The 27,168-nt window shown below is 39.4% G+C and overlaps 1 protein-coding gene across 1 annotated transcript in view; it reads right to left on the bottom strand.

The window, feature by feature from the left end:
• Positions 1 to 27,116, bottom strand: part of GATB (glutamyl-tRNA amidotransferase subunit B) — a 43,459-nt gene extending 16,343 nt beyond the window's left edge. Inside the window, exons 1-8 of the mRNA XM_030008750.2 lie at positions 26,943 to 27,116; positions 24,738 to 24,888; positions 11,134 to 11,247; positions 7,795 to 7,993; positions 6,674 to 6,796; positions 3,304 to 3,417; positions 2,256 to 2,340; positions 1,840 to 1,884 (exon numbers count right to left, since the gene is read on the bottom strand). Of these exons, the coding sequence (XP_029864610.1) occupies positions 1,840 to 1,884; positions 2,256 to 2,340; positions 3,304 to 3,417; positions 6,674 to 6,796; positions 7,795 to 7,993; positions 11,134 to 11,247; positions 24,738 to 24,888; positions 26,943 to 27,091 (980 nt within the window). The 5' untranslated portion in view covers positions 27,092 to 27,116. The remainder of the gene's footprint in view (positions 1 to 1,839; positions 1,885 to 2,255; positions 2,341 to 3,303; positions 3,418 to 6,673; positions 6,797 to 7,794; positions 7,994 to 11,133; positions 11,248 to 24,737; positions 24,889 to 26,942) is intronic.
• Positions 27,117 to 27,168: the final 52 nt, after the last annotated feature.

Here is a 27,168-nt window from a genome sequence, read left to right as displayed (position 1 = left end):
TTGAATATTGTCCAAGAGTCGATGATAGAAAAGGGGTGATTAACTCTTCTGCACCCAAAATAATAATTAAAAAACCCAATAAAACCAATAAGAATAGATATGGAAACAACTCACTCCTTTTGGTATCAAGCATGAATTGTGGATCTGGACCAAAAATGGGAGTGGACTGGCAGGGAAAAACCCAGATTGACAGCCAACTGCCAGGAGCGATCTGGGCAGGTTGTAACCTTTTCCAGACTAACTTCAAAAATCTTGATGAAATCTCATGCTGTGCTAAAAGCAAAGTTACTGCGCTCAGCAGGGTGCCATCACAGAACAAAAGCCTCCCTTAAAGAGAAGGCCAATTGAAACCACTGGAATAACTGCGATTGAAGCAGAACCTTACTCTTACATGATCAAATGAGGGGTTCAAAAATATCAGAATAAAGGACATTGGGCACCCTCTACATTTACTATAATAATCTCTATTTCAAATCTGCCTAAACATAGATTTTAAGTTTAATCTATAAAGTGCAGCAGTAAGTTACAAAAAAACTGAAAAACAAAGTTTAATACTGATCATAATCTTAGTAATAATCTTTCTGGTCTTTATTTGAAATATCTCAGACTCACCAGTTTTGCCTACATTTTCATGAATTTTCTTTTGCTTTTTTTCGAATTAGTCTTGTTAAATAAGCCTCATGCCAGCCCCTACCAAAATAAGGAATTCACAAAATGATCACTGACTTTTCTGCTGCATTTCTACAAACAGTAATTTAAAAAGCAGATTCAAATTTAAAGTTTGTGGGATGTTTTCAAAATCCTTGCTCTGCTCTAGTAAGATCAGTGGTAGAATACATGTAGATCTAACAGGAACACAGATATGGCAAAGCTAAGGGGCTCTGAAAGCTCTTCTGCAGAACTGCAATTCTCCATCTGGGAAGTGAACTCTGGGAGTAACAGGAAGACTGTCTCTAGGATGCAAAGCTAGGTAACTACTGGGAGGACCAGCGCTAAGATGGCCCTAACCAGGGGAGGAGGCAGACATGCACAGAACAGGAAAATGGGTGCCCAGAGCAATCAGCAATCACTGAGCTGCATCACTCTTCCCCATCTCATCCAGACACCACTGTGATTACCTCCTGTCCTAAGGCACTGAGCAGCTGTGCTGCTGCTTTCCAGCTTTGCCCCAGCACTTGTTCCCAGCAGCATTTCTTCCTAAGAGGACTCATGGCTTGTCCCCTCACCCTCTGTCTAAATCCTTCTTGGGTGGCTGTTTATGGTTTGATGGCTGTCATCTCACATGGGTAGAAGGCAAGAATTACTTAGCAAGGTAACATCTTCATTAGGTCTACAAAGATCTTACAGTAAATACCTGCCTATGAATGCTGACACCTTTCAATAGTAGTTAGGATTTTCAGACAGTGATTGTAATCTATGATCACAGAATTTAAGCATGGAGAGGCTCGGCCTGCTATCTGAAAATCATTTCCCTCAGTATTTTCTTAAACTGGGAGCAATGCTTAACTCAGAATATTCTTACGTTTTATGTCTGGCATTCTTAATAATGCAGGTGTAGTGGCCACAAAGTAAGCCTTCAACTTACCCCTTTGAGCTAAGGTACTCCAGCTTAGTTTTGGGGAAAAGTCTATGGGTTTTAGCAGAGATGAGACACAGTTGTAGATCTGAACTGCTCAGACTAGCACTGATTTTGATAGGTCTCTTCCCCTTCCAGTTGAAGGTAAACTTCCAATACATACTCACTATGCTGACAAACTTTATATGCTCATTACCCTGACTACGCTTAAGAAATGAAATACATTCTCAGTTCTTGAAATGTTAACTTTATTAAAAAATTACCGATAATCCTGTTTTCCTTCTTTGTCTCTCATTGGTACAGTGCACCTAAAATAAAAACAAAACAAGTAAGATGTGGTAAGTGGTACACCACAGAATTAGTTTTATGGTAAAAACACAAAACAAAAACTTTGCCTAATGAAGATCAGGAGAGCTTCTTAAGGCCACTTCAAAGAATGTATATATGTAAGAGGGCAGTCATTTTCACACAGACACTGCTTGATGTAGCACACAATCTGTTGTGAAAAAACCTCGACTTTAGTAATAAATTACTATCTGTGAGGAGACTATGCTTGTGAACATTAGCTTTAGAAGACAGAAGTTCAGCAATACTACAGTACCTCTCCTGATCATGTCACTAGGTATCCCTGGCACACCAAAGCTGCTATTCCTGATGTTCCTCCAAAATAAAAACTCACCCAAGCTTGGAATCAAAGGCTCTTGTTTCATTCAGAATTGTTCCTCCATTTTCAAGTTCTTCAATTTGCCTCTGTATTTCATAGTCTGACAGAAACAAAAGAAAAAAGAATAAGCTTGTTATACTGCACTATTAGCTTTTGTATACTCCACTATTTCATTTTTCAATGCTATGCAGTAATGGAATAGTTTGTTGTTTGAACCTTAATGAAATAAACAACAGTAGTTACAGGCAGAATTATCAGTCACTGTCCCTCTCTCCAGCACTGTTTTTTTCTTTGCATGTTTTCCTCATCTTCTTTTATTCCCTTTAAATAAAAAACATTTTCTCCCAGACAATGCAGCCAAGCTGTACATTCCTAGTGACCTTCCTATCACCCAGCTGAGTTTTCTTTTGGAGATGTAATAATCATCCTTTCTTGCTTGTACCTGAGCTGCATCTGAACTTCATCCACACCACCTACCGTACTCAGCGGAAAGCAATCATCTACATTGAAAGACACAGCTACTGCTAACATATTTCAGCAGTAAACATGCTCAGCATTGAATCATCTGCTTTACTCTTCTTGCAGGCAGAGGGTTTCCTCTGGGAAAGGGGTGACAAGCCAGGAGCTGAGGGTGACCACAGCATGCTGGTGGTCTGAACAGCATGGGCAGAGGCATGTGCTATTAACAGGGTCTACTGACAGTCTCAGTCAAGGTGAGGGGATGAGTTGGGTCCAGGATCCATCCAGGGAGTTCAGTCAGAAGCAGCAGGAGGTAAGTCCAGAGACAGAACTGGGAACAAGACTACAGAACAGGTCCAAGGTCCAACAGGATACAGGACTGAAAACTGGCACACCTGTGATGTAGCTCAGGCAAAGTCTGAAGGCCCCAGCCTGAGCTTAAATGGGACTTCTGGACCCATGGGCAAGGTGCATGGATGGGACACCCAGATGAAGCTAGTCAGGGCATTTAGGGCCAATTACTACACTCAGAAGCCTGACATATTTCATGTCAGACCACAAAAAATATCTACAATGCTCCTATAATGAAGCAACCATCATTTACCTACTGCTTTTGCCAGGAATCGTATGCTATTGATATTCTTCACTTCAGTCCTCACTCCATAAGGCTCTCCAGGGTGATGCACAGAAACATTGGCATCCACTCTCAGCTGACCCTCTGTAAAAGGAAACTTCATCAACAGAATAGTCTGCCCTGTAAACTAGAGTAAAAAATGTTGTCATGCATTAATAAACTGCATGTTATGTGCAGAGCATTAATAGTAGACTTCCATATGTTCAGAAAGGAGTAACAACCACGTCATCATAGTGTTCTGCTCGTGATTCCATCTCAAGACTCTGCCTCCAATCATTCAAAATTTTCTGAGAATACTACTCTTGAAAAAAAATTACTGCTCATAATTCCTCTCAGAGAAAACTGCATGGTGCAGTGCAGCACAGATCCTCTAAGCCATATAGTGATTCTGATTCACAGCTCTTCGGTAAAGGGCAGAATTAGACAAGCAATTTAAAGGGGTGGATTGTGAGCTTCCATTCCTCTAAAAACAGCATAAAAATACCTTTTGGAATTACAATTTGATGGACATATGCTACCCTAGCATAGAACACAAGAACTTACAGTTATGTTGAACAGATTTACTAAGGTGTTCTTGGAAATTTACAGCTCAAGGACAAAATGTGAGTAGTAGTGGATTTTTTTGTAATTTTCTTCCTTTCCTTCAAGAAACTGCAATCTGCCCTGCCCCGCCCCCCAAATTTCCCTGGTTACCAAAAACTGAAACTGAATACAAAGTTATATATAAAAGCATCCTGCACTTTTAGTCCAAAATGGAACAATGTCCTTAGAGATGTTTAATGACTCAACCACAAGTAACTCGTAATTGTATCCTTCTAAGTTTTATCCCTCTAAAGACATCCCTTCTGAGAAGAAAAGGCTTGTCACAGTTATTCAACTAGTCGGAATAAACCACCAGGAGGGGTTATACTAAAGAGAAATATAATTTTTCTCATATTGCACAGTGAACATCTGTAGCCTTCCTCTTTGGTTTTGGTTGGTTTATTGTTTCTTTTTAATTTCAGAGATAAAAAGAAACAAACACTTACTGCTTAGATACAGTAGCATTATTAAAGAGAGCGAAAAATAACTTGGACTTAAACCTGTGAAGACATCTACAGCTTCAGAATCCATTCTGGTCAATAGATGTAAATTGACTAGAGAGGTCTCGGTACACTTTGTAAAAGTAGGCTGGATGATAGTGCACTAATTTCCTCTGCCTTCATAGAGTCTTGCCAGACATGCAAATGAAGGACAAAGGTTCTGGAATGACCCAACAACTCTTTGAAGAAAAGTGTTTTGCATGTGCTTCCTCTTTGAGGTGAAATGAGTACTTGTTCTAAAAGAAGAATAGTCTTGTCCTACCCTTGCTTCATTTTGAGACATGACCTGCTTCTACTTGGACGTAGGTGTCAATGTGACAAGACAATGAAGTTAATCAGGCATAAGTGAAAGGAGAGCCAGGTCCCAAATGTTCTTAAAAAAGCTTTTTTCCTTTAAGCCCAGCTTCTTTTCCTTTCACTTTGCAATGAAATCATCTTTTCATCTGTTTGTTGTTAATGAAATAACACTGATAAAACCAGGCACTTGTCTTCACTGAACACACCAGTAGAATGAAGGTAAAATATGAGAATGTAAAGCTGTTATTTGAAAGAAAGTAATTATAATGAGAGAAAACCACAGTAGAAAGCCCCTAAATACCACATCAAAAAAAAATCCAAATACTTTTAAAGCCAACTATACTGGAGGAAAAATATTACCAACACTGGAATTCTCCTCCAAAGTCAGAAATCTCACTGCGATAAAAGATATCATACTGCAATTCCAATGGCAATCTTAGGGCCAAATTCAGTTGTGATAAATGATGGTGTATATGTATGTCCATGAAGGCCTCTGAAGAAGCATGCAAACTGGCTGTTTAATATTAACAACTGTGCCCCATTTGACATGTGTAACACTAGTGAGAGAAAAGATTCAGAAACATATATAATGTCTAGCAATTACTATTTCCCCCTACATTAAATTAGATTTGCATCACTAGCCAACATTTATTGGATCCTGTTTATTGAGTAATACATGGACCACTCTGACTCAGTTCTCTAGGAGATGCATCCACTTATACTATGGACTGAATTTGTTGCCAGAACAGCAAGGCCAACTGTCACAGGCAAAAATATAGCTTACATTGTGAACACTAATAGGTAGCTTATAATTGGCTGTATGTGTGGAGGGGATGAATGCCCAAAACTGTACTTTTAAACTCTCAAGCAGGAGCCTGCTATTTGCTAGCTGTAACCATGGGCTGGTTGTAAATTTTGGTAACATTAGGACTAAGCAAAAATGGCATGACCTGAATCCTCCAATTAACAGAGAGACATGAGACAGCATCACCTGTTAGGAGGCTGATCACACGCTGTGCTTCTGTACATCACCTATTGCAAAGACTGGGGCCTTAGGGTTCCAGAAAGAAGAGCTGGTGTCAAAAGCAGGGGTTCCCAAAAGAGGAAGTGGTCTCAGAAAGGTAGCAGTGATCTTGGCTAGAGAGATCCTGCAGGTGGGGGAGGATCCCAAAGATCAGAAAGATGCATGGAGACAAATGCCAGGGAATACCTAGGACCTTGGCCTCTTAACACCTGCGACCAGTATCTGCAAGCCTGCTGCACTGCACAAACCAACACAATTTTCTGGCCCACCTCCCCAAACCAGCACTGATCTCCTTAGTGGGAAGAGAAATTGAGACCAAGTGAACATAATGCTGGTGGGGAGGGAGAGACAGAGTGAGTGTGTGAAATGATCAAGTAGGGTAAAAGCTGCAGACTCTCTGGTTCTTAAATTAACCCCAGCACCCATGTCTGCTATGCGCTGTCATTTACTCCATCTCACCCATGACACCAGCACAAGTTTACTGCCTACACCCATTTTATGACTAGCTGCGACCTAACATACAACTTATAAGATGATCCATGCTCCCACTACTTTGTCCCATAACTTCTATATTCTATAACTAATCCTTACTACAGATCTTCTGTGCTGCAGTCCTGTGGCAAGCAAGAGAGGACAGACAGGGAGAAACACCACAAGAACCCTGGGGACATTCCTTCCTGCCTAGGTTTATCCTGTAAAATTATTGTGTGAGGCAATATAAAATCCAGCACTGCAAAGCTCTGCAGATGAAGGCAGGCCCGTAAGAACACCTGAAGCATGGCAGACATTAGGACAGGCTCTGAGGATTCTAAGAACAACAGCTAGAAAAGGCTATGCATTACAAGCAACCACAGAGCAAAATAACCAGAAGCTGCAAAACTCTGCAAATGCAGAGAATTACTGGTGACAAGGGAACATGCCCTTCCCCCTTCTGTACCTGCCATGACTGCCTGGCTGCTCCCAAGCGTTTGAAGAATGAGCTGAAGCTCTCTGACTGCTGCAGCTGCTTCTTCCCCACAGCACATATCAGGCTCCATGACAACCTCCATGAGGCCGACTCCTATCAGGGAAAGAGACAGGAGATTTTCAACAATAGCTTTTGATCTTGGCATACTAGAGTACAACTGGCTAAACACATGAAAGCACTTGGGCTTTTTTTGAAAAAAATAAACCCCCATGTATTATTTAGTAACTGTCACTATGGGCCTGGCTGCAGATTGCTGTAAAAACTTATCCTCCTATTTTTTTAAAGGAGCAAACAAACTGCAGACAATCCTCCACCCTTTGATGACATGCAGATCAGAAGAACACATTCCTCTTCTGCCCTTCTCCAAGAGAACTCCCATTTAAAGCTAATCCAATTCCAGATTCATATTTTTTACCTTAACCTAATTTTGGAACAGAGAGAACTGTAAACAGATGTAGTCTAGTTTTTAGCTTCAGGATCCAGCTCTCAAAGAATATGAGCAGCCACAGCCCTTAACTTCAATGGACACTGTAGCACTGTGTCCCAGTCAGGCTAGGCCATCCAGGTTGCTGCCCACGTTGTGAGCTAATTTGGTTCATTCCATTTACAATTCCAAAGTTTGAAGAGAAAATCTACATTTTTTCAAAGCTAATAATTAAAAGAAGTGTCTGACTCATGCACTGACAAATTCCAACAGCTGCTCCTTCTATACACAAACTTGATTCACTAGGTCTGTGATTTTTTTTTTTTTTTAAAGAACAACGGATGCAATGGCAAGAGCTATTTAAGCTATTTAAGCTGAGTGGCTGTGACTGACACATACAGTTTTGAGCAAACTGGAGCCAACAGATTCCTAACTTGCTATTGCCAATTGCCATCAACCAACAGCAATGAGAAAAGTCCACTGCCCGTTAAAAAATTCAAGTATTCCCTTGCTTCAAGTGTAATGGTCATTTTGATGCATTTTTATTTTCAAGGGGAGAGACATCAGGCTGTTTTTATTTTTCAGCTGTTCCCTGTCACCCATTTACCTTTAAAGACTCATCCTACACAGAAAGGAGGAGAAAAATAGGAAAATAATCCAAGCCTACCAGCCCTATTCAAGTCAACGAGAGTCTGGCTCCTTGTGTCATCATGAAGACTCTTTCCACTGTCTTGCTCCAACTGAATTTGTTTAATCCTCACAGTTTTGGTCACCATCTGGCTCATTTTGTTGTCTATGCAGAGACTGTATGACAGTCTTCCATTCACCGCAATAGGAACTCTTTGCTGAGTGATTTGATAGCCAGCCTGTCAACAAAATTAGCTTTATACTCAAATAAAACATTCACTTTTCAGAAAGCAGCAGCATGACCAAGTGCAAATATCATAGACTAAGAACAAAACTGAAAATGCAACAACTTCATAGTGACCTATATAAGAAGACAGAACACATGCACATATAAATTCAGAAGTTATTTTGCTTAGCTGGAAAGGAAGCAAGCTAGAAGATGGGTCTAGAATTTGACATAACTGTGAGAAGCTGGAGGTCTGGAAAAAATAAGAGCACTCCTCAATACAGACAAGTATAAGATACCATACTAATGCAGAAATAATCAATAATCAACTGCACAACCACCTGCCAAGGATGACATAAATTTTACTGATACTGCCTTGGGGCAGGAAATGGACTAGAAGAGGTTCTTCCAGACCTGTGGTTCCCTGATCACGTCTGAAGCCAGTTACCATACTCCATCCCCAAGCTGGGACTATCACTCATCCTCCCATCAGGCTGAATATCTCTCTCCACCTGTTCAGAACTTTACTTATTAGAGGGGAGGCGAGGGAGAGGGAAGGGGGGTGGAAATCAAGAAAATGAGAAAGCTCAATTTCATTAATGTAGCAATTTAAAAGATAGACACTGCAACCCCACATAAGGCACACAGCTGGTAAATGCCACCTCATGCCTGGGACTCCACTCAAAGGGGCAACTGCTAGCCAGAAAGCGGGCTGCCAGTGACAAGGTATTGGAATAACTGCAATGATGTAAAAATACAGAAGTGAATCAATTACTCTGTTGAGGTAGGGTCCCCATCTCTTCCTCCTTCCTAGCCTGCTTGTGCCCGCAGAGGTGAGAATTAAAAAAAAAAAAAAAAAAAAAAAAAAAAAAAAAAAAAAAAAAAAAAGCCTGCCAGATTTCAATGAATTGGGAGGAGCATTTGCATATTTTGCAGGGAGGACGAGCTTACTCTTAAAAGGTAGAGATGGTGACAGTGCATTGGAAAGGAGAACAATGGTCTGGCCCTGTGAACAGCTCAATTTATATATGCAATGAAGTACACGACCTTCTAGCCATAATCACTATGAGAAAAATAAAATAACTGACTCTATGCAGCCTATGCTAATCACACAGCTCTTCCCATCTCCTAAAACTTCTCATTAAAGTGATTTTTGTAAAGCCTGAAATAGCGAGTGACAATAAATAACAAGAATCCCATTTCCCATCCAAAGCCCCATTTTCAGGAGTAACAATAATCCCATTGTCAAATGACCCTAAGAGCTGGATTTATTTTATCTGTTCTATACAGCTCATTAGCCTAAACTCTGCATCTTATTACAGGGTTCCTGACTAGATGTTTCACTATGAAATGCAGGTCGGGCCATTTATTGTCAGTGCTTAAACTGCAGAAGTCAGCCAGTAGAAAGCCAGAATTACATCTTTGAAGCTAATAAAATGTGTCAGCATCTTCTTTAACCCAATTTCCATGCTTATCTGACCAGAGGATCCCGTAACTCATGTCTGCAGACAATGGCAGCCCATTTGGTGCTGTACACACCTTCTTCCACCTCACTCTTCTCTAAACACATGGATGCAGTTTCTTTCTTATGACAACATTCTTCCATATAGCTTCTATGCAGTAGACTGATAGCAGCAGACATCACAAGAATATGAGACATTGTTTTCAGTTTAACAGCAGAAGCACCAAAGGCGGCTTGCAAACAAGTTTGTGATGTTTTTGGTGGTTTTTTTATGATGTGTAAAGGAATTTTGAAAGTCGCATGTATTTCCTGCTATTTCACTTTTTTCTCCTTCAGGTCTGGAAATGGGCTTTAAGATAGTATTACAAGTAAGGAAAAAAACCAGTATTGACAATTCAAACTGGTAAGTTTGCGGTTTACATTTCCAGTAGCTCACTACAGAGCCCCCAACAAAAGGGCCTCTTAATGGCTCACAAACATTAGCAAAGTTATCCATAGAAACCAAATCAGTAATTATATCAACTTCACAGAAGGGCCACAAGTTCCCAACCTGGAAGAAAACAGAACAGAAATCTCTTCTGAGATCCAGGTCTCCAGTGGACACCTATAGCATAATTCTCTTTCTAAGGTGGGAAGCAATTGTATTTGAATATGTTTTGTGTAACTTCAAAATATTTCCAGTGCCTGAACAAAATAGTGGGAGAGAAAGTAGTTTGGTGAATAATACAGCACCTCTACACTGTAATATGGGACCTGAGAAATCTCCCACTCTGCTTCTCCAGATGTCCAGGACACCTCACCTAAAGAGAGGATAAGCTAACATGCCTGATCTTTCTCAGATAAAATAGAAATAAATTTTTTTATTTTAGTGCAGTCATCAGATCTTCACCCCAAAATAAGAGGAAGTAAAACTAGTGTCCTCCCTTTGACAGGTTAGTGTTAAACTGAACATTCAGTACAAATAAGCTGACAGAAAAAAAAAAGTTTAAAATTAGAAGGGTTTAATTTCATTAAAATAGAAAAGAAAGGTCAAACACTGCTGCATCCTGTCACAAAGACAGGAGTCAGGTTCTTAAATTATTTCAATATTTCTACACCCATATCAAGTGAAGCAAAATGCAGCTGACTTCCAGTGACACCTTCTACCAAATGTGAAAGTTACCAACAAACCATACTGCAAACACTCAGTTTCTCAGTTTGTTTGTTTTTTTAATTCATTGGAACCACTGACTGAGAAAGTTTTAAAGGGAAATTAAGTATTTTTAAGTCCCTAAGCACACACAAGAAGGACACTACTATGTTTATACCACTGGAACCTGTGTTTGTTATACATTCACTTTAAATGAAGGACTATTATCAGACTGCTTTTACTCTAACAGACAATTACTACTAAACACCAGGAAGGGAGAACTTAAGGGGCAAAGCAGCTCCAGCTCCCAATTCAATTACATTAAGCTACTGGAATCGTGCAGCTAAGCAAGGAGTCAGCAATCAGAGCAATCATATTTAATCAGTGAGCACTAGGGTACAGCTGTCTACTCATAAGGGCACAGTGCAGCATCCTGTTGGAGTGAGCAGAACACTGAATGAAAACAGAAAAAGCATCTCTTCACTCATCCCCTATTGCCATCCGTACTCCAGACTTGACCTTTCCTACAGCTGTAAAGGGACCAGCCATACTGTGTACTTACAGGCAGATCTGCATAGAAATAGTGTTTTCTGTCAAACAAGGACTTCTTGTTTATGCTGCAGTTGAGTGCCAGGCCTGTCATCACTGCTGCTTCTACACATCTCCTGTTGAGAACCTAAGGAAACATGACACATGGTTTTTGCTCAGATACTCAGTATGTAACAAATGTGTCTCCCACACATTGCCTTATATGGAGCATACATTCAATTTTGCTTGCCTTCAGCCACCACTAGATCTCTTTCCTTGTGTGGGTAGTTCTTATTCATCATTGAAGTCATGGTAGCTACAAATCTGCAAAGCTTTAAGATGAAAAAACAAGCCATTCAGTCGTTTTGTCATGCCACATAAGGAGGCGTGCACTGTTCTGGCTTGCTACTTTTGCAAACATTCCAGTACTTTTGAATCTTAGATGGTGCAAGAGACAAACCATGGCAAATGGTAATTGACTTGTAACTAGCTGTCAACTCATACTGGGAACTGGAAACACAGGGGATTTGGATTAGGGAACTGCAGTGTCATTTCAGTAAAACACTACAGTACACCTGTAACCACAGAACCACAGTGAATTCATGAGTATCTACAGGTAGATCTCAATGCTTTGCTTAACCAGGATGAAATTAAGCACACTTACATGCTGCCGTGGTTTAACCCCAGCCAGCAACTAAGCACCAGACAGCCACTCACTCACTCCTCCCTTCCCCACCCCAGTGGGATGGGGAGGAGAATTGAAAACAAGTAAAACTCATGGGTTGAGATAGTAGAGTTTAATAATTGAAATACAAAGAGATAATGATAATAATAATAATAATAATAATAATAATGATGAAAAGGAAGATAACAAAAAGTGAGTGAAACATAACCTGAGAAAGACAAGTGATGCACAATGCCAATTGCTCACCACCCGCTGACCAATGCTCAGCCAGTCCCTGAGCAACGATCTGCCCCTCCCAGCCAACTCCCCCCAGTTTATATACTGGACATGATGTCACATGGTATGGAATACCCCACTGGTCAGTTTGGGCCAGCTGCCCTGGCTGTGTCCCCTCTCAACTTCTTGTGCCCCTCCAGCCTTCTTGATGGCAGGGCATGAGAAGCTGAAAAATCCTTAATTTAAACTACTACTTAGCAACAACTAAACACATCGGTGTGTTAATAACATTATTCTCATACTAAATCAAAAACACAGCACTGTACCAACTACTAGGAAGACAATTAACTCTACCCCAGCCAAAACTAGGACACATGCTTTGCTAAAACAGAACCAAAGAGACATCAATTGATCTCATGGCTACAAGTATACATGCATTTCCATTACCCAGCTAACCCATGGGATTAAGGTTCTTGCAGAATGCCACATGATCTGAAGACCCAGTACGGCCTTCAGGAAGAAATAAAGGAGTTAAATGCAGTTTCTCACCATGGACCCATCACTCTCAGTGCTACACCCTTCTATCTCCTAGCAGTGTCAGGATGCAGAGGAGAAAGAAAATTCCACTCCAAGGAGTACTAACAAGCAATGTTTCAAAGTTATGTTTTTCCCAATGTGCTCTCATTAATTTAACGGTTGGTTTAACTAACACCAAATGGATAAAACTGAAAAGAAAGTAAGACTGAATTTGTCTTAGTACAACTCTGACATGCTCACACTTACAGTATTTTGAAACAGGAACAGAACTTTATCCATCTTATTCTGCACTGTACAGCTGCCAAGAAGACAACTTCCAGCAGGACCATTAAAGGGGCACATTATGTAAAAGAATCTACATGACTTCATCTGCATTGACCAGAACATAAGAGGCCTAAATAATGTCTTCTTCAATGTTTCTGACAGTATTTGCTTTTTATATTCTCCAGCCTGATTTCTGAAAACAGATTAAACAACTGTACATTTCCCATCATCCCATGTCTTCAGCCGGAAAAAGAATCTCTTTGCTTCAGTCGTCTAATATTTCAAAAATCAAAATAATAAGAGAAAATATAAAAAACTCTTCATGTAACAGAAACTTAAAAATTGCTTATACAGAAAAGAAATTAAATATTTAAGACATTTAACGAGGGAACTTTCAGATCTTTAGTGTAGCTATATATGGCTAACTAGAACACATCATCTGTTCAGGCATATTTTATTTATTAAAAAATTTAAAAGATATATAAAGCAAATTTTAAACAAGAAAAAAGGAAGAACCATTTCCCTTTGAAATACTGATCCACAGCAAAATGAATGCAATTAGTCCTGACTGTAATCTAAAGCAAAATTGGTAACTACGAAATATTAATTTATTTTAGTATCATAGCAGCAGTTCATTATATAGGAGATGCTCCTGTTTTCAGCAATTAAATGCTTCCAGACAGTACAGATACTTTTTTTTTACTGCTCAAGGAAACTTGTAACAGTGCTAGTCAAATTGTGCAATGTTTAAAATATCATAATATTTCTAAATACACAGGCAAAATTTCCTCCTACTAAAGCCTTATGGCATGATCCTGTTCAGCTTTACAAATTAGGGAGGACCATGCCAGTCAGCTCTTTAACAACTGGTCACCAGAAACCATTAGGGCTTCCATAAAGGCTGGGTAGACTCAAACCACCACTGTGTCAAAGTAGTGAACTGGTGTCTTGCTACGTTTCCGGATGGTGCAGGGGTTGTAACTGATTGTGATCGGAGAAAGAGACAAAACCCAACTCCAGAGTGTTCAGAATCAGATGACTCTCTACTTCCTTAAAAATCAAAACTTATCTGTTTAATACTGCTCCATTTCTGAAGGACAACTACTACCCATTCCAGTGATCATGGCTGTGCACATAAAGCAGACTTGTTTAAGCAAACTACTACTTTTCCTTCAAAAAAGCCTAGCTTTTCAAATAATCTGCAATAATAAACATCAATTCAGTATGTGAAACTTCCCATACTAATGACCTAGAATAAGTCCCCCAAGCTTGTTTATGCAGTAAGCTGTTATTAAGTTGACAGCTTTGACTAGCACCAAAGATTTAAATTACTGGCTTGAACTGACAAGCTGCCAGTCTGGTATGTTAGCAAAGTGCTGGCCTTGAAAGCAAGCTGTGTAGTTCCTGCAATGGCTATGGACAAAACACAAGAGCCTATCAAGCCTTCTTAAATACATCTGGTCTTCTAAAATGGAAGCATCTCTCCTAGGCATTTATTTAAAGAAATTCCTAGAGAGCTATCACAAAAGGAAATGTAAATTGTTTGTATTAGAAACTCATGAGAAACCTTAACAATGGCATCACACCACCAGCACCATTTCCCTTGTAGCTACACTATTCTGCTAGAGCACCATGGTAACTGAGCGCTAAAGGAATGAAAGAACAATGCAACCAAGATCTCTCTTTTTCTGATAGTCATCTATTCTTTATAGCTAGTTCACAAGTAGAAAGACACCTTTAAAAATTTATCATCTTTATTTGCAAGGTCAGTTTAGTCAAGACCTTGGTTTTAAATACAAGACTACTCAATAGCTATACAAAACTATACACAATACCTTCAACAGCATAAATATCCACCAAAAGCAATTTTTTAACAGTTTTTTCTTTAACAGCATGTTTACTCCTTATGTTAATACATTAGAGAAAGCTGGCCGCCATTTAGGTGAAGAGATATGTTTCTATATTTAGCAAATAATCATTTTTACATTTTAAAGAGAGTAGATATGCAGCTTCTTGTTTTGCTAATGAGTATTATATAGGATAAGTTGTGGGGAAAAAATGAAGAAACATCTAGATCTCTCTCCTGGAAAAAGTTTATTTTTGCTAGCTTTAAAAAAAAAAAAAAGTAATCTTTGTCATAACAGTGGCACCCAGGAAGCCTAAGTTATGAAACAAAGTATTCCTTGTACTAAACACATAAAATTAAAATAATTCCCCAGAAATTTTAGAAGTTTTTGATTGTAGGTCACACATTATTAATAAATAATTAATAAAGTAGATTTCATATTAATTGGCTATCTTAAGACCTTCATTCCTACTTATAATCATGAAGAAATCAGCCTTAATCAGATTAACTACAGGACTGTTTATCTAAGAAACATTTAATTTTAGCTCCTTTCCATTCAAAATAACAGCTGGAAGAAGGAAGTAGTGCAAGGTACTTAGCCAGCTCTCTGTAGACCAGGCAGTAATATTTAGAAACCTCAACAGATAGATCTAATCATATTTCCCAGTACTCCCATTTCATATCAGTCTGATTTTTATTTGCTTCCACTAATGGATATACTCAGTCTTACTATTCTTGCTGTGTTAAAAGTATCAACTTGCTCCAATATATGGTTCTTCGAAGTGCAATCAGAAGTTAAACTTCAAAATAAACTCCTCTTGTATCTACTTCGTCTAAATGTAATTGTGACTGTTCAGTCTGACACTGCAGATGAGTACTTCAATGCAGCGTTCTTCCTTGGCACCCTCCCATGCACACAGAAGGGCATAACTGTCTTGTAGCTATGCATGTACAGAACATACATTACAATAAATTAAGAGCTAACCATTTCCCAAATGACCCATTTATTTCAACAGGTCTAGAATCAGACCCCATCCCTTTAAGCATACAGTAAAAATTTAAAAAACAAGCCAACGTAAGTCTTGTCATTTGTTTGGTCTGCAAAGAGCCCACATATTCCAAAAACAAAGGTCTCTAACTGCAGGAGAAATCTGAATAGAAGGCCAGCTTCAGTTTAGGGTCTTCTGCATTTCAGTCCAGCATCTACTTCACAGCATATTTCCTACCCTAATATGAATATTATGTTTGTTTCCCTAAGGAAAGCAGCAAGAGAGTAGAGGAAGAAGCACCAGACATTTTAAATTAAGATCTTAGATTAATAGAAAGAGGTTTCAGCTTAAGAAGAGAACAAAATGGCAACTGGGAACCTGAGGCAGCAAAGGAAGATTGGGGTGGTGGGTGGGCGGGTGGCATGAAATATACCTTAATACACTTTGTAACTTTATCTTTCTGCAGTCTGGTACCAAAGATGTATGCTGCTATACAAAACGCATTATTATTCCTAACCTTGTCTGGTGGCAAAGTTGGCTTACAGTGATCTAGCACACACTCATTCAAGTCATTATCTTAAAACCAGGCAACTCTGACATTTTAAGAAGCACCCAGCTCCCAAACATTTTACTTTATGTGTACTCAAAGAATAGGAAGGCACACTTTCTCAAAGCTGAAGAGCTAGTCTGAGAGCTCATATCCCAAGGTTTAGAATTGGAGGAAGCATCTTCCAGTGTCAGTGATGACCAGAAAAATTCAGCAGCAGTAGGGAGAAATGCTGACCCCTGGGAATAAGAAAAATAGGAAGGTATCACCAGATACAAAGCTATTTAAATACTGACCAACCTCTGGTTTGCCCAGCCCTTTGAGACAGGGGTTGCTAAAAAAGCACAGAAGGAAAAATCCATTCAGACCACTGTGTGGCCAAAGGGCTCAATGGTCTCAGTGGAATAAATCTGTTTTCTGGAGTGGTAGGGAAGCAGCCAATCCAGTAGCACTGCCCCAAACTATTGATCTTTGTGTCTCAGATCCCAGCAGCAGCAGCTAAAACCAAATAAACTTCTACCACGCAGAACCGGCTCCACACAGGAGAACCCACAGGGAAGACAAAACAATGGTGATAATATGGTTCATGATATCCACAATCAAACACTGTGCTTCTATGGTGTTCCCACCAAGAAGTCCAGTATCCCTCTAACATCCATGCCCTCCCTGTTGACAGCACAGTGTTCTGCGTCTGCCACATCTTTTCCTGACCTGTTATAAGGATGGTCCCTCTCTTAATGCCAGCTGAAATTTAAACCATTGACAATGCTATCTGATCCAGGACAAGTTAAATACAGGAAGATGCAGGGAAAACACTTCACTGCTTCTGGAGGTAGGGGACTGAGCAATGGCTAAAACCTAAGTTACAGAATGTGGTAAAATCCAAAATCAACCAGAGCTTTGAAGTGGACCTTCTCAGACCTTTTTTCCTACCCTGAGCTCCACAAAAAAGGCTAAAAAAGACTTTTAAACATGAATAACATCTGCCTTCTTCACTATAACCTAGATTGTTTAACTTGTAAAATAGAGAAAATTCAGAACACTTAGGACAGAACAGAGTTTATAAACCAACCCCTGCCCTGTTTATCCTTGCAGATGGTCCTTTGCTTGTAGGCTTGGGGAGGGCCAGCTCTGTGGTTTTCTGAGTTGTAACAAATTCTGACCTTTGATACACATTGACTGTCATTTTCTGTCATTTCTAAGTCTTGGCTATCTGCTCTCTGCTCCTTCTTGCAATCTTTGCGTGTCTGAAAGCCCACACTAAACACACACTAAAAATTCCCAGCCCTTTGCTCCAACTCCCTCATCCCTTTTTCCTCCATTTACCGTCTCCTGAAAAACGCTTATTTGCTCTCCAAAGAGCTAGCCATCTTTCCCTGCAGGCTGACCCAGATCTCTTAAGAAAGCAAAACATACAAATTGAGAGTAAACCAGAAGTGGTCTATCACACATAGAGACAAGAATATATTAATTCAGGAAAACAATAGGCAACATAATGCAACAAGTCTTGCAAAAAGCTATTAGGAAAGCAAAGTAAAATTCTTTGTTTTAACAAAGTTGTTCTGGAACAGCAGAACCAACTAAGACTAATTTCCTATAAATAATTGCCCTAGTTTGTTTTACCTAAGTGTTACCTCAGTAACACTCTCTCCTTCATGATTCCCCCATCTTCTCCCCATTTCATCAAACATCCCAAATTGAGTATAAAGCATCACAAATATCTGAATAGCAGCAGCCCAACCAAATAAAGCTGAGAGCAGTGGGGAGAAGAGAGAAGAGACTCAACTGCTAATTTCCTCTTCATTTGCTTGCTAATATATTCACAAAAACCTCTACAAACCTGGAATTTTTTGAGGCAAATTGGCTGAACTTGGCAGTGAAATTGCAAAACTAGCATTTCTGTATAGAAAACAATGGTTGCAGTGGCAAAATCTGCACATGTAACTAACAAACGCAAGTTGCAGAAGCTTACATAATCCTCTTAAAATCAAATACATAGTCATAATATATTTAAGGTGGCAAGGTGGCTGATAATCAGAGAGAACACAAAGAAATTAATTTTACCCCAGGAACCAATTACAGCCTAATTGCACCAAGATAGGTTTCAAACAAAATACATAAACCTGATGGTTACACATTACAGGAGACAGCTAACCATGAAGAGAACAAAGACCCAGCCTACAATTATCTGTCATTACTGTTGGACAACGTATTTCCTAAATACCTTTCAATGAAAAAACTCTTCAAAGAAAAAATTGTTAAGAACCAAGCAGCAAGATGTCAGTTTGCAAAGTTAAAATGCTAACAAAGTGGTAGAACCATGATTGTTACAGAAACTTTTGCTTAAGAGAGCACTGCTTTCATAAACATATATACAATATATACTACCTCGGATTTCCTTAAAGGGAGTCACCTGGAACCAGACTGTCTACATACTGAGAGAAAATTAAACACTTAAGAATGCCAGAGCACATATAGTGCCTGGTAAGAGAAGTAATAGAAATTTGCCCCCAGAAAACCCACTCACAGTTCGAACTTAAAGAAATTCCCAGCGCACTAAGAAAAACTACTGCAAAAAGCTAATGTGTGTTTCAGCAGCAATTTCAGACTGAATCCAGAAAGAGGGGACACTGATCTGTCTAGTTGTCAGGTAATGGTCATGCTGTCCAAAAGTATCAAACATGGCACAATAACCGCAGTAACAGAACTGTGTGTAAGAAAGGAATCAAGATACTACAAACTCCTGCTCCCTGCTAAGAAGTACAAAAATATCTGTATAAAGCAAAAGGTAAAGCAATAAAAAAAAAAAAAAAAGACACAAAAAGAGATAAGAGAAAATACATAGATAACATCAGTGATGCATTGAAGGATCTACTGAAACAGGTGATAGCAAGATGTTTTATCAACTCAGTGCCGTTCTAACTGGAAAGTTCACATCAGCCAGAGGGATCTGTTAAGGATGAACAGGAAAGCCAACAAGAACAACAAAAAGAAAGAGAGCTCAGTAGGTAGCACAGTTACTGAGGTGTTAAGGAGACAAAGCCCTACAGGAATTGTTAGCCTTGACAAAAAGATTAAAACACCCAGAATGAGTGTCAGAACTTCTCACAAATAAACCAGACATAGCAAAAAGCAAGAGAAAACCTTACAGGGGACTCCTTCAAAGCTTGAGAGAAGAGCAACAAACATCACCAAATACTTCAAAGCACAAAAGCAGAGGCGTCTCCAGAAAAATGGCATTTACAGGTAAGTACGAAATAAAGCTAAGCTAAGCAACAGCAGTAACTGAGGAAGTGTAACACTTCTCAGATCCCACTGAAGGAGATTAGCTCCACGGGTAACCCTGGGGCTGTGAATGATCCTAGGAAAGAGAAAGAAACAGAATGAGGAACAACCCCCACCATAACCCAGCCCTAAAAGTCAGCTGAAGTAGGCCTCCCTCATCTTTCAAATACCTCTCCTAACCAGTACAACAGTGTTGAACTGATTACAGCTTGAAATTATGTAGGCAGGCTTTAATCCATCACGCACTCAGAAATTTAAGGGTCTATAAACTGCAAAGACATTCTCAGGGAGCAATGGTTTGAAAGCCTATTTCGTTCCCGTAGTTTTTTTCTAAATTATGTGGGATTTTCTATTTAGAGGCTTACTGGGACTGTAAGTCCAGCAAGCTGGGACTGCATGAGCAACAAAAGAATGTTAACCACTGACTATACAATGCATGTAGAAAACCCAAATATTATCAGGAAAGAAAGGACTGCAACAGAAAGGTGCCATCAATTTCTAAGAAAATATCTCCATTTTCCCCCTAAGTACAATTATTACATTTTTTACTGAAAGAAGTAACAAGCAGTTAAAGTGAACCTAGACATAAGTAAATGGTTTAAAACAAGCATGAACTCACTTTTTCCTTCAGGTATGGCCACTAATTTACTTTTAGAGGAGAGCTCATGGATACAACAACCTAGGCATCACGTCGTTTCAAAGAAAAGAAAAAAATTTATACAATGGAAGCTAAACCAACATGCATACAAAGACCAGAGATTGTCCAGCTCCCCAAGAAAGGTGCATGCAATTAAAAATATAGTTATCAAAAGTCAAGCTAAGAAGCAGGTTTTTTTCAAAGCAAAGTAGTACAAGAAGGGAGTAAATTCATATGCATGCCAGCAGGAATGTCAAAACAAAACTGAAAGCACAAGTTGGTAAAGCAGCTGTTGCAATCACCAGATTTAACAGGCACAGGATATCAAAAAATCTAGTTTCATGCTGTATAGCATAAATCCTGGCCTCAAATGCTGTTTCTGTTCCAATATGTATAGCTGGCAGACAGATCCACCAAAATCTCACACAAACCTCTCAGTGCCTTTGAAAGCAAATGCATCAGGTAAATTTTGTATATTAATAATATCTAAAATTCATGATAAAGTCTGATAATCTATCACCCAAGACATCTGGAAAAACAGTGGGTATCTGTCACTGTCAAGGATGGATGCAGTGTCAATATAGGAAGGGGAACTAAAGCAGCTCCACATCCCCAAAATGGGTATTAACCCTGTCACATCCCTGGGCAGCCATCTCAACAGCGCAGCACTGCAGGCTGGGGAAGGCAACAGCATGATACACGTGCTCTCCGCTACTGTGCAGCGTTGCAGTGACATTCCTCAGCTTTGGAGAAGTCAGAGTCTGGAGTTTAATTTGCCAGTGGTGCAATACCAGAAGGATCAAGGGCTAATAGCTGTTCTAGCCCTGCTTTCTTCCATGAAAACATGTATCTGGTTGCCCAACTGTCATTATATGGGTAAGAGAAGATATAGTAGGACCCAAATGCATCCTTCTAACACTATTTACAGCAGGAAAACGAAAGGAGTTTAAAACAAGAGGATATGAAAATCTCAGTACAGGATAGTAGTGAGTGAGTTGTCAAGCTCTCAAGGATGTCCAGTGGAACAGGAAAAAAATGTATATTCAGATAAAATCATGCATCTCATTATATTCTACAGCAGTGTTCAACACCAATCTTACTCTGTTTCTTGAGGTCAGAAGGTATTTACCTTTTCTTCATTAGAAAGAGTGCTTGATCATTACCAAGCATTTCCAAAAACTCTATCTTAAAAAAAAGATAAAACAGATGCTGTTCACACCGTGAAGAGAATGAAATGCAAATGCATGAGAAGGTGTCAAAAATTTCAAAATACTTAAGACTCTAGGGCTAACATTCATTCAAATCTTATTAGTTTAAACCTTGGTTATGTAAATCCTAGATTATTTCTTAGTACACTTGCCTACAAAGAAATAGGATCAGGCTTTCACTTTAGTCATGTAGGAGACAAATGTAAAATGTGCATCTTTTCATGTGATTAGCAACAAAGACTGTAAGCACAGACAAAAAGGTTTCAGCCTTTAGCTACTACATCTACCATCTTATTTCTGTAGCTGAGCTATAATTAACCTTTAGTCAGCCACCTCCATCATGAGACTAGATAATCATGGATTCTCTTTGTGAGCCCAGTCCTATCTTTATAAACCTTTATAAAGATTATCAGAATTTTCAAAGAGGATAAATCAGACTGCGAGTGCAACCACCTTTATGGATCCTCAGAAGAATTTTAGATCAGTCTGCAGGTATGATGCACTATATGCCACCACACGTAGCATAAAACTTTCTTTGTAACAGGTCCTCTAAAGACACCAAGCTAAGATCACTGCAAAGTCCATTCCCCAGATAAAAAAACCTCAGGCCTTTGCACATTTCATTACATGAAATGTAATGTAGTCATATGTAGTCCCAAAGAAAGGAGATCCTTACAGTAATTTCAATGAGATGCTATCTGGTCTAGTGGTGAAGGGCACCACAGGGCACAAAAAGTGTGCAGAGTAGCATGGGATGTGCCATCCAGTCTCACTGCTTCTAAATCTACTTTTCTAATCAAAGCTTTGCCACATTATTTTTTCTCATGCCAAACAAGAGTGCACCTGCATGGCTATTCTTGCCCATAGCTGTCTCTCAGAGGCACATTACGAGAGCAGCAGAGTGAAATGGCCATGACACTAACACTGTGATAGTCCTCCTAAGGCCTTCTTGCAGCAGAAGCATAAAATAAGCTGTATTACAGTACAAGAAGAAAATATAAAGAGGAGAGATGGAGGAGGGCTAAACACATTCTTCTAGTTTCCCCTCTCCTGTGCAGACCACAGTAAAGCCTCATGCTCACACTCATTAGTGACCCAAAAATGTATAGCAACTAGAAAAGCTCCCTTTAGCACCATTCCTTCTGGTCCCGTTGTGAAGCAGCAAATACTAGCATGGTTGTCTATCATAACCATCTCATGGTCCCACAGTAAATTTAAATCCCTGTGATACTGAAAACTGCCCCTATAGTTCTCAGTTTATAAGAGCAGTTATTCTCTGCTACAGACAGCACAACTAATGTATTAAAACTTTGCTCCTATTTTTTTCATTTCTGAAAAAAACAGAGTCAAAAGGAAAGGTCAAATATTTACCTTCTAAAGAATCTTATTAGGCTACAATCTTAACATTTGTTAAAATGTTGTGGTTGGTTTTTTTTTTTTTACAAATACCTGGAAATTTTCAAAAACTACCTTCCGTCTTTCAAAATCCACCAAAATCCAATTCTACTTTAGATACTATTGCCGTATACAAACACATATAGTTACTTCAAGAAAATAAGCCCAACTGTTTGATCCCAGAACAAACATTGGCCTCTGACACTAATTCCTGTGCAGCAAGTACAACGGGAAAATAAAGCTATGACTACTGACTGGATTTTGTATCACAGTCTAACGTGCAAGAACATGTATTTTGTAACATTCACTTTCAACTCTATTTTCACCAGTTACTACAGTGAGAAGAATGTTTCTTCTCTTCGTACAGATAAAAGCAGCTGGTAGAAACTAACACAGCATCACTACTTTTAAATTAACTTAACCATCCTGCTTTTTGCTTCTCAGGTGCGGTTATATTCTCTGCCAAAGCCCACATGTACTGGGGTTTTCTCACAAAAGTCATACCAAGCCTCGTTTGTAAAGCACTTCAACAGAGGAAAAATAAAAAAAAAAACCCTCCCAGATAAATAGTAACACACATAAAAATGACACTCTTAGTAAATACTCATTTTTGTTCATTCAAAAACAGTTTTCTACTTGACTGAAGATAAGCATTAGACGATTTATGAGGATTTCTGTGCATTAACAGTATGTTAAGAGAAGGTCTAAAACCAAAATCTTGAACCCTTTTAAATTTCGTGACTATTAACTCCATAACCTAGCCCTGCCCCTAAATGAAAGGAACTAATTGTCCATGTTTAAGTCTAACTAGATTCTTCTAAAACCGAACAATTGCATAAGATTCCCATTCTCTCTGGAAAGTTTTCAAAACTTCCATATAGTTAGATCTGAAACTCAGCCCTGAATTACCACTGAGAGCAGAGTGAATTCCAAATTTTATCAGCATCTAAACTTCACTTCCTTAGGTTTCAATACCTTTGCAAATACAGAATGAATATATCAACTCATTTATCTTTTTAAGGATCACACAGCATATATTGAGACCCTAGAAATGCAGCCATAAGTTAACTCTCAATTTCAGAATATTATTTAAGGCTGTATTATGGTGATGAAAAGCTTCCAATAGATTAAAAAAATATATCTGCAACTGGAATTCAAACCTCCACCTTAATAAATATACTCAGTGAAACACTTTTGCATTAAATAATTTGACCCCATAATAGTCCCCGTATGCTTGTTGCATGAAGCAATGCTAAGTCTATTCAATATTTTCACTGCATAGTAAGAGCTTCTGTTACACTTTTAAAATTATTATTTTTATATTAAACTTGTTAGATTCCCAGAGAATTCTACAGTAGTACTGTCATAGCCATCACAAAGGTATAATTAAGCTGTGACTTCAAAAATTTATTATGTTGTCACTAACAAAATCTCATTGCTAAGTGCTAGCTAGCTATTCTTATTAGTCCACAATGTCTCACACTGATTACTTTTTTTTTTAAATAATTGTTTTGCTCTGGAAGTAGGAATGGTTGACACTTTCCTAAATCAGAGACTTGCTACTTAGGAAGCAAAGTACCTGCATAGTGAGACATTCCAAATGGCAAATGGCAGATACATAAACAAACATATGGCAAAGTAACATCAAATGGCCACTCAGAAATCTAAGATGTTCTTCTCTCATAGGATTTTAAGTATCTCTCATATTTAAGGAATTTCCTGTGTGGCATACTAACCAAATACACCCTCTCTGGCCTCAGAGAAATACCGCAATTCATTCAGTATGTCGAAGAGACACTCCTTATTTTTTTCCTTTGCAGAGGATATCGAGTATCAGTAGTGATAAGTAGGGAGTGAGTAAACTGAAAAGAAACAGTACTAGGCATCTCATGTTATCAAACAACCAGAAAATAGAAAAATACGTAGAAGTAGTTCTATAATCAAACCTTGGGAAGAACAAAATATTAGAAACATACTCAAAGTTGTCTGACATTAATCCTGATATAAATCAAGTTGAAGCATAACTTACTGGTAAAGTTCCTGGTAAAGAAGCATCAAAGAAAGATACCAAAGAGTTAGGAGGTGCTGCAAACTGGACTTGTGAACCAGAGAAAAGTTTTGAGTTGGAACTGATCTGTGCATGGATTTCCAGACCCACAACTGGTACCCACGGGGCAAGACTGAAAAGGAAAGAGGAAAAGGGAAATACAATTTAAATATAGATGACAGTAAACTCTATAAACTTCTAAAAATACAAGAATTAAGAACTTTTCATTTATTCTAAGAAAAATGAAATTGTAATTATAAAAAAATTGTAAATGATGTTGTAAATACATCTACAGTATAATGGCAAAAGTTGTGCTGCAATACTGGAGAACTGCGACTAACTGACAATATATATGGAGGGGACTGTATGGCAAAGTGTCTTAATTATATGTAGAAAAGACTGCCGTAAAAAAGAAAAGTAATGGTCTGAAACTTTTTTCTTCACATGAGAAATCTTAGAAAAATTAATGAGGCAAAGTTGCATGCTGGATGAACCCTAATTTGGTACCTCATGAAAATCACAAAATCATCACAAATATCAATTACTTTTCAGGTAGTTTGATAAATCTCCAACAGACAGGTGGCATAATAAATTATGTATTCTTTGTCAGCTAGTCACTTGCATGCTGGGAAAGGTGGCTCTCCAGAGCAGTGTTAGTAGCATATTAGCATAAACATTAGTAATCTGGTAATAGAGAAATCATCATTTCATCTAGAGAGCTACTGCTCTCTGAACATAATCCACAGAATAAAGCTTCTCCATATCATCTAAAAAGTAATTGCAATTCTCACATCCATAACCTTTATATGGACAAGAGAAAAAGGTCACCTTTACAGTATGAATTGGTTGACAGTTTCTGTAAGTAATTATCTGGCCTTGTACAAATGAAGTGGCACAAATAATACTTCAGTGATGAAATCACATTTCTACGGCAGAATACTTCAGCAGTGTAAGCACCCTGATAGCTATAGGAGATAAGCAAGCTATTGAAAAACATCAAACAAATATATCAAGTACAGTGTTCTGTCCAAAGGTGAACATAATACACTGCCAAGATTTTAGTTCTCTCTCTGCCCTCCAACAGCTGAGGACATCCCTACAAACACCAAACTAGTGACGCAGAGGCCACTTATATTGCTGGTTTAAGAATATTATCATAAATGATTAAGGTTCAGATGTTTAAAGGAGCTAATACATTTTCTTTTACTGAAATGTATTTTCTTTCATATTTTCAGCTATTCATAAAATACCTCCAGGTTTAGGAAAAAATGGTGGTTTTTGTTTGGTTGTTTTTTTAATTTTGGAGGCAAATTTATTTCAGTGTTTCCTGCATTCTTCAGAAATGCATCCCCATCACATCATGCCATTAAAAATTACATCAGGCTTCTCTTAATCAGTGCGTTGTCTTACACTCAGGCAAAAAGATACATGTTATCAGTCAGTCCTCCAGTCCTACTAACAACAGCCATGAGAAACCTGAAGTTTCTCGCCATGTTTCTTCAAGGTTTGTTTATTTGTGTCTCTAAAGAATCAGCAGCATACTTCTGCCGGCGTCTGCACAACTTCACTTGGGTGATCAGCTGTACACAGAGAAACCGGCATCTCACCAGGAAACATAAAGCCTTGTACAGGCCATAACTTTCAGTTGCAGCAGGAATAAAATGTTCCGTTCCAGGCACACTGTCAAAATCTCACAATTCTCCGCTGGAAAAGAAAGCTTCCTTTGGACCAGAATAAGCCTTCAAAAACTACTTACGAAAATTGGTGCAGCCCTTGCTGTTCATACTGCGAACACGTGAATGCTAACTCTTTGTAACTTGCTTGCGTTGTGTCTGGCTCTTACCACAGCCAAACGTGTCAGTCGGACACAGCCCTACTGCTAAGACAAATACTGTTCTGGGGGCCTGGGGGAGGGGTGCGAGATAAATGCGTGCTGAGAAGGTGCTGCCAACCATCAGCAAGCTTACACCGCTCAGAAGATGACATTCAGAGCGGGCCCTGCTGCTCTCACCACGCCGCTGCCGCCCAGCTCCCGCAGCCGTTGCTCTCGTGCCCAAGCCCGGCGGCCCGAAACCGGGCCCGGGCCCGGGCCCGGCCCCCACCCTGCGGCTACGCCCTGAGGGCAGGATGCCCCGGCGGGGAACCACCTCCACCGGCCACTCTACTCGCGCCGTCCCGACACCGTACCCGCTCTTCCCCGCCGGCACCGCCCCGCCTCTCGCGTTACAGGAGACGGCCCGCTGCCCGCGGGGAGTGGGGGCGGGACACCCGCCGCCGCCGCGCTGCCACGCCCGGCGCCAGACCCCACCGCACCCCCGCGCCGCCGCCGCCGCCATTTTGCCTTGCTCGCTTGCTGAGAGGCTCCCGCGGCGCCCCCTGGGAAATGTAGTCCGGCGCGCGGGATGGCTGCGCG

Source organism: Aquila chrysaetos, chromosome 1 (assembly GCF_900496995.4).
Source record: "Aquila chrysaetos chrysaetos chromosome 1, bAquChr1.4, whole genome shotgun sequence".
NCBI classification, from domain to species: domain Eukaryota; kingdom Metazoa; phylum Chordata; class Aves; order Accipitriformes; family Accipitridae; genus Aquila; species Aquila chrysaetos.
The sequence above is the reverse complement of the archived record's forward strand: the minus strand, read 5'-3'. Positions and strand labels throughout refer to the sequence as shown.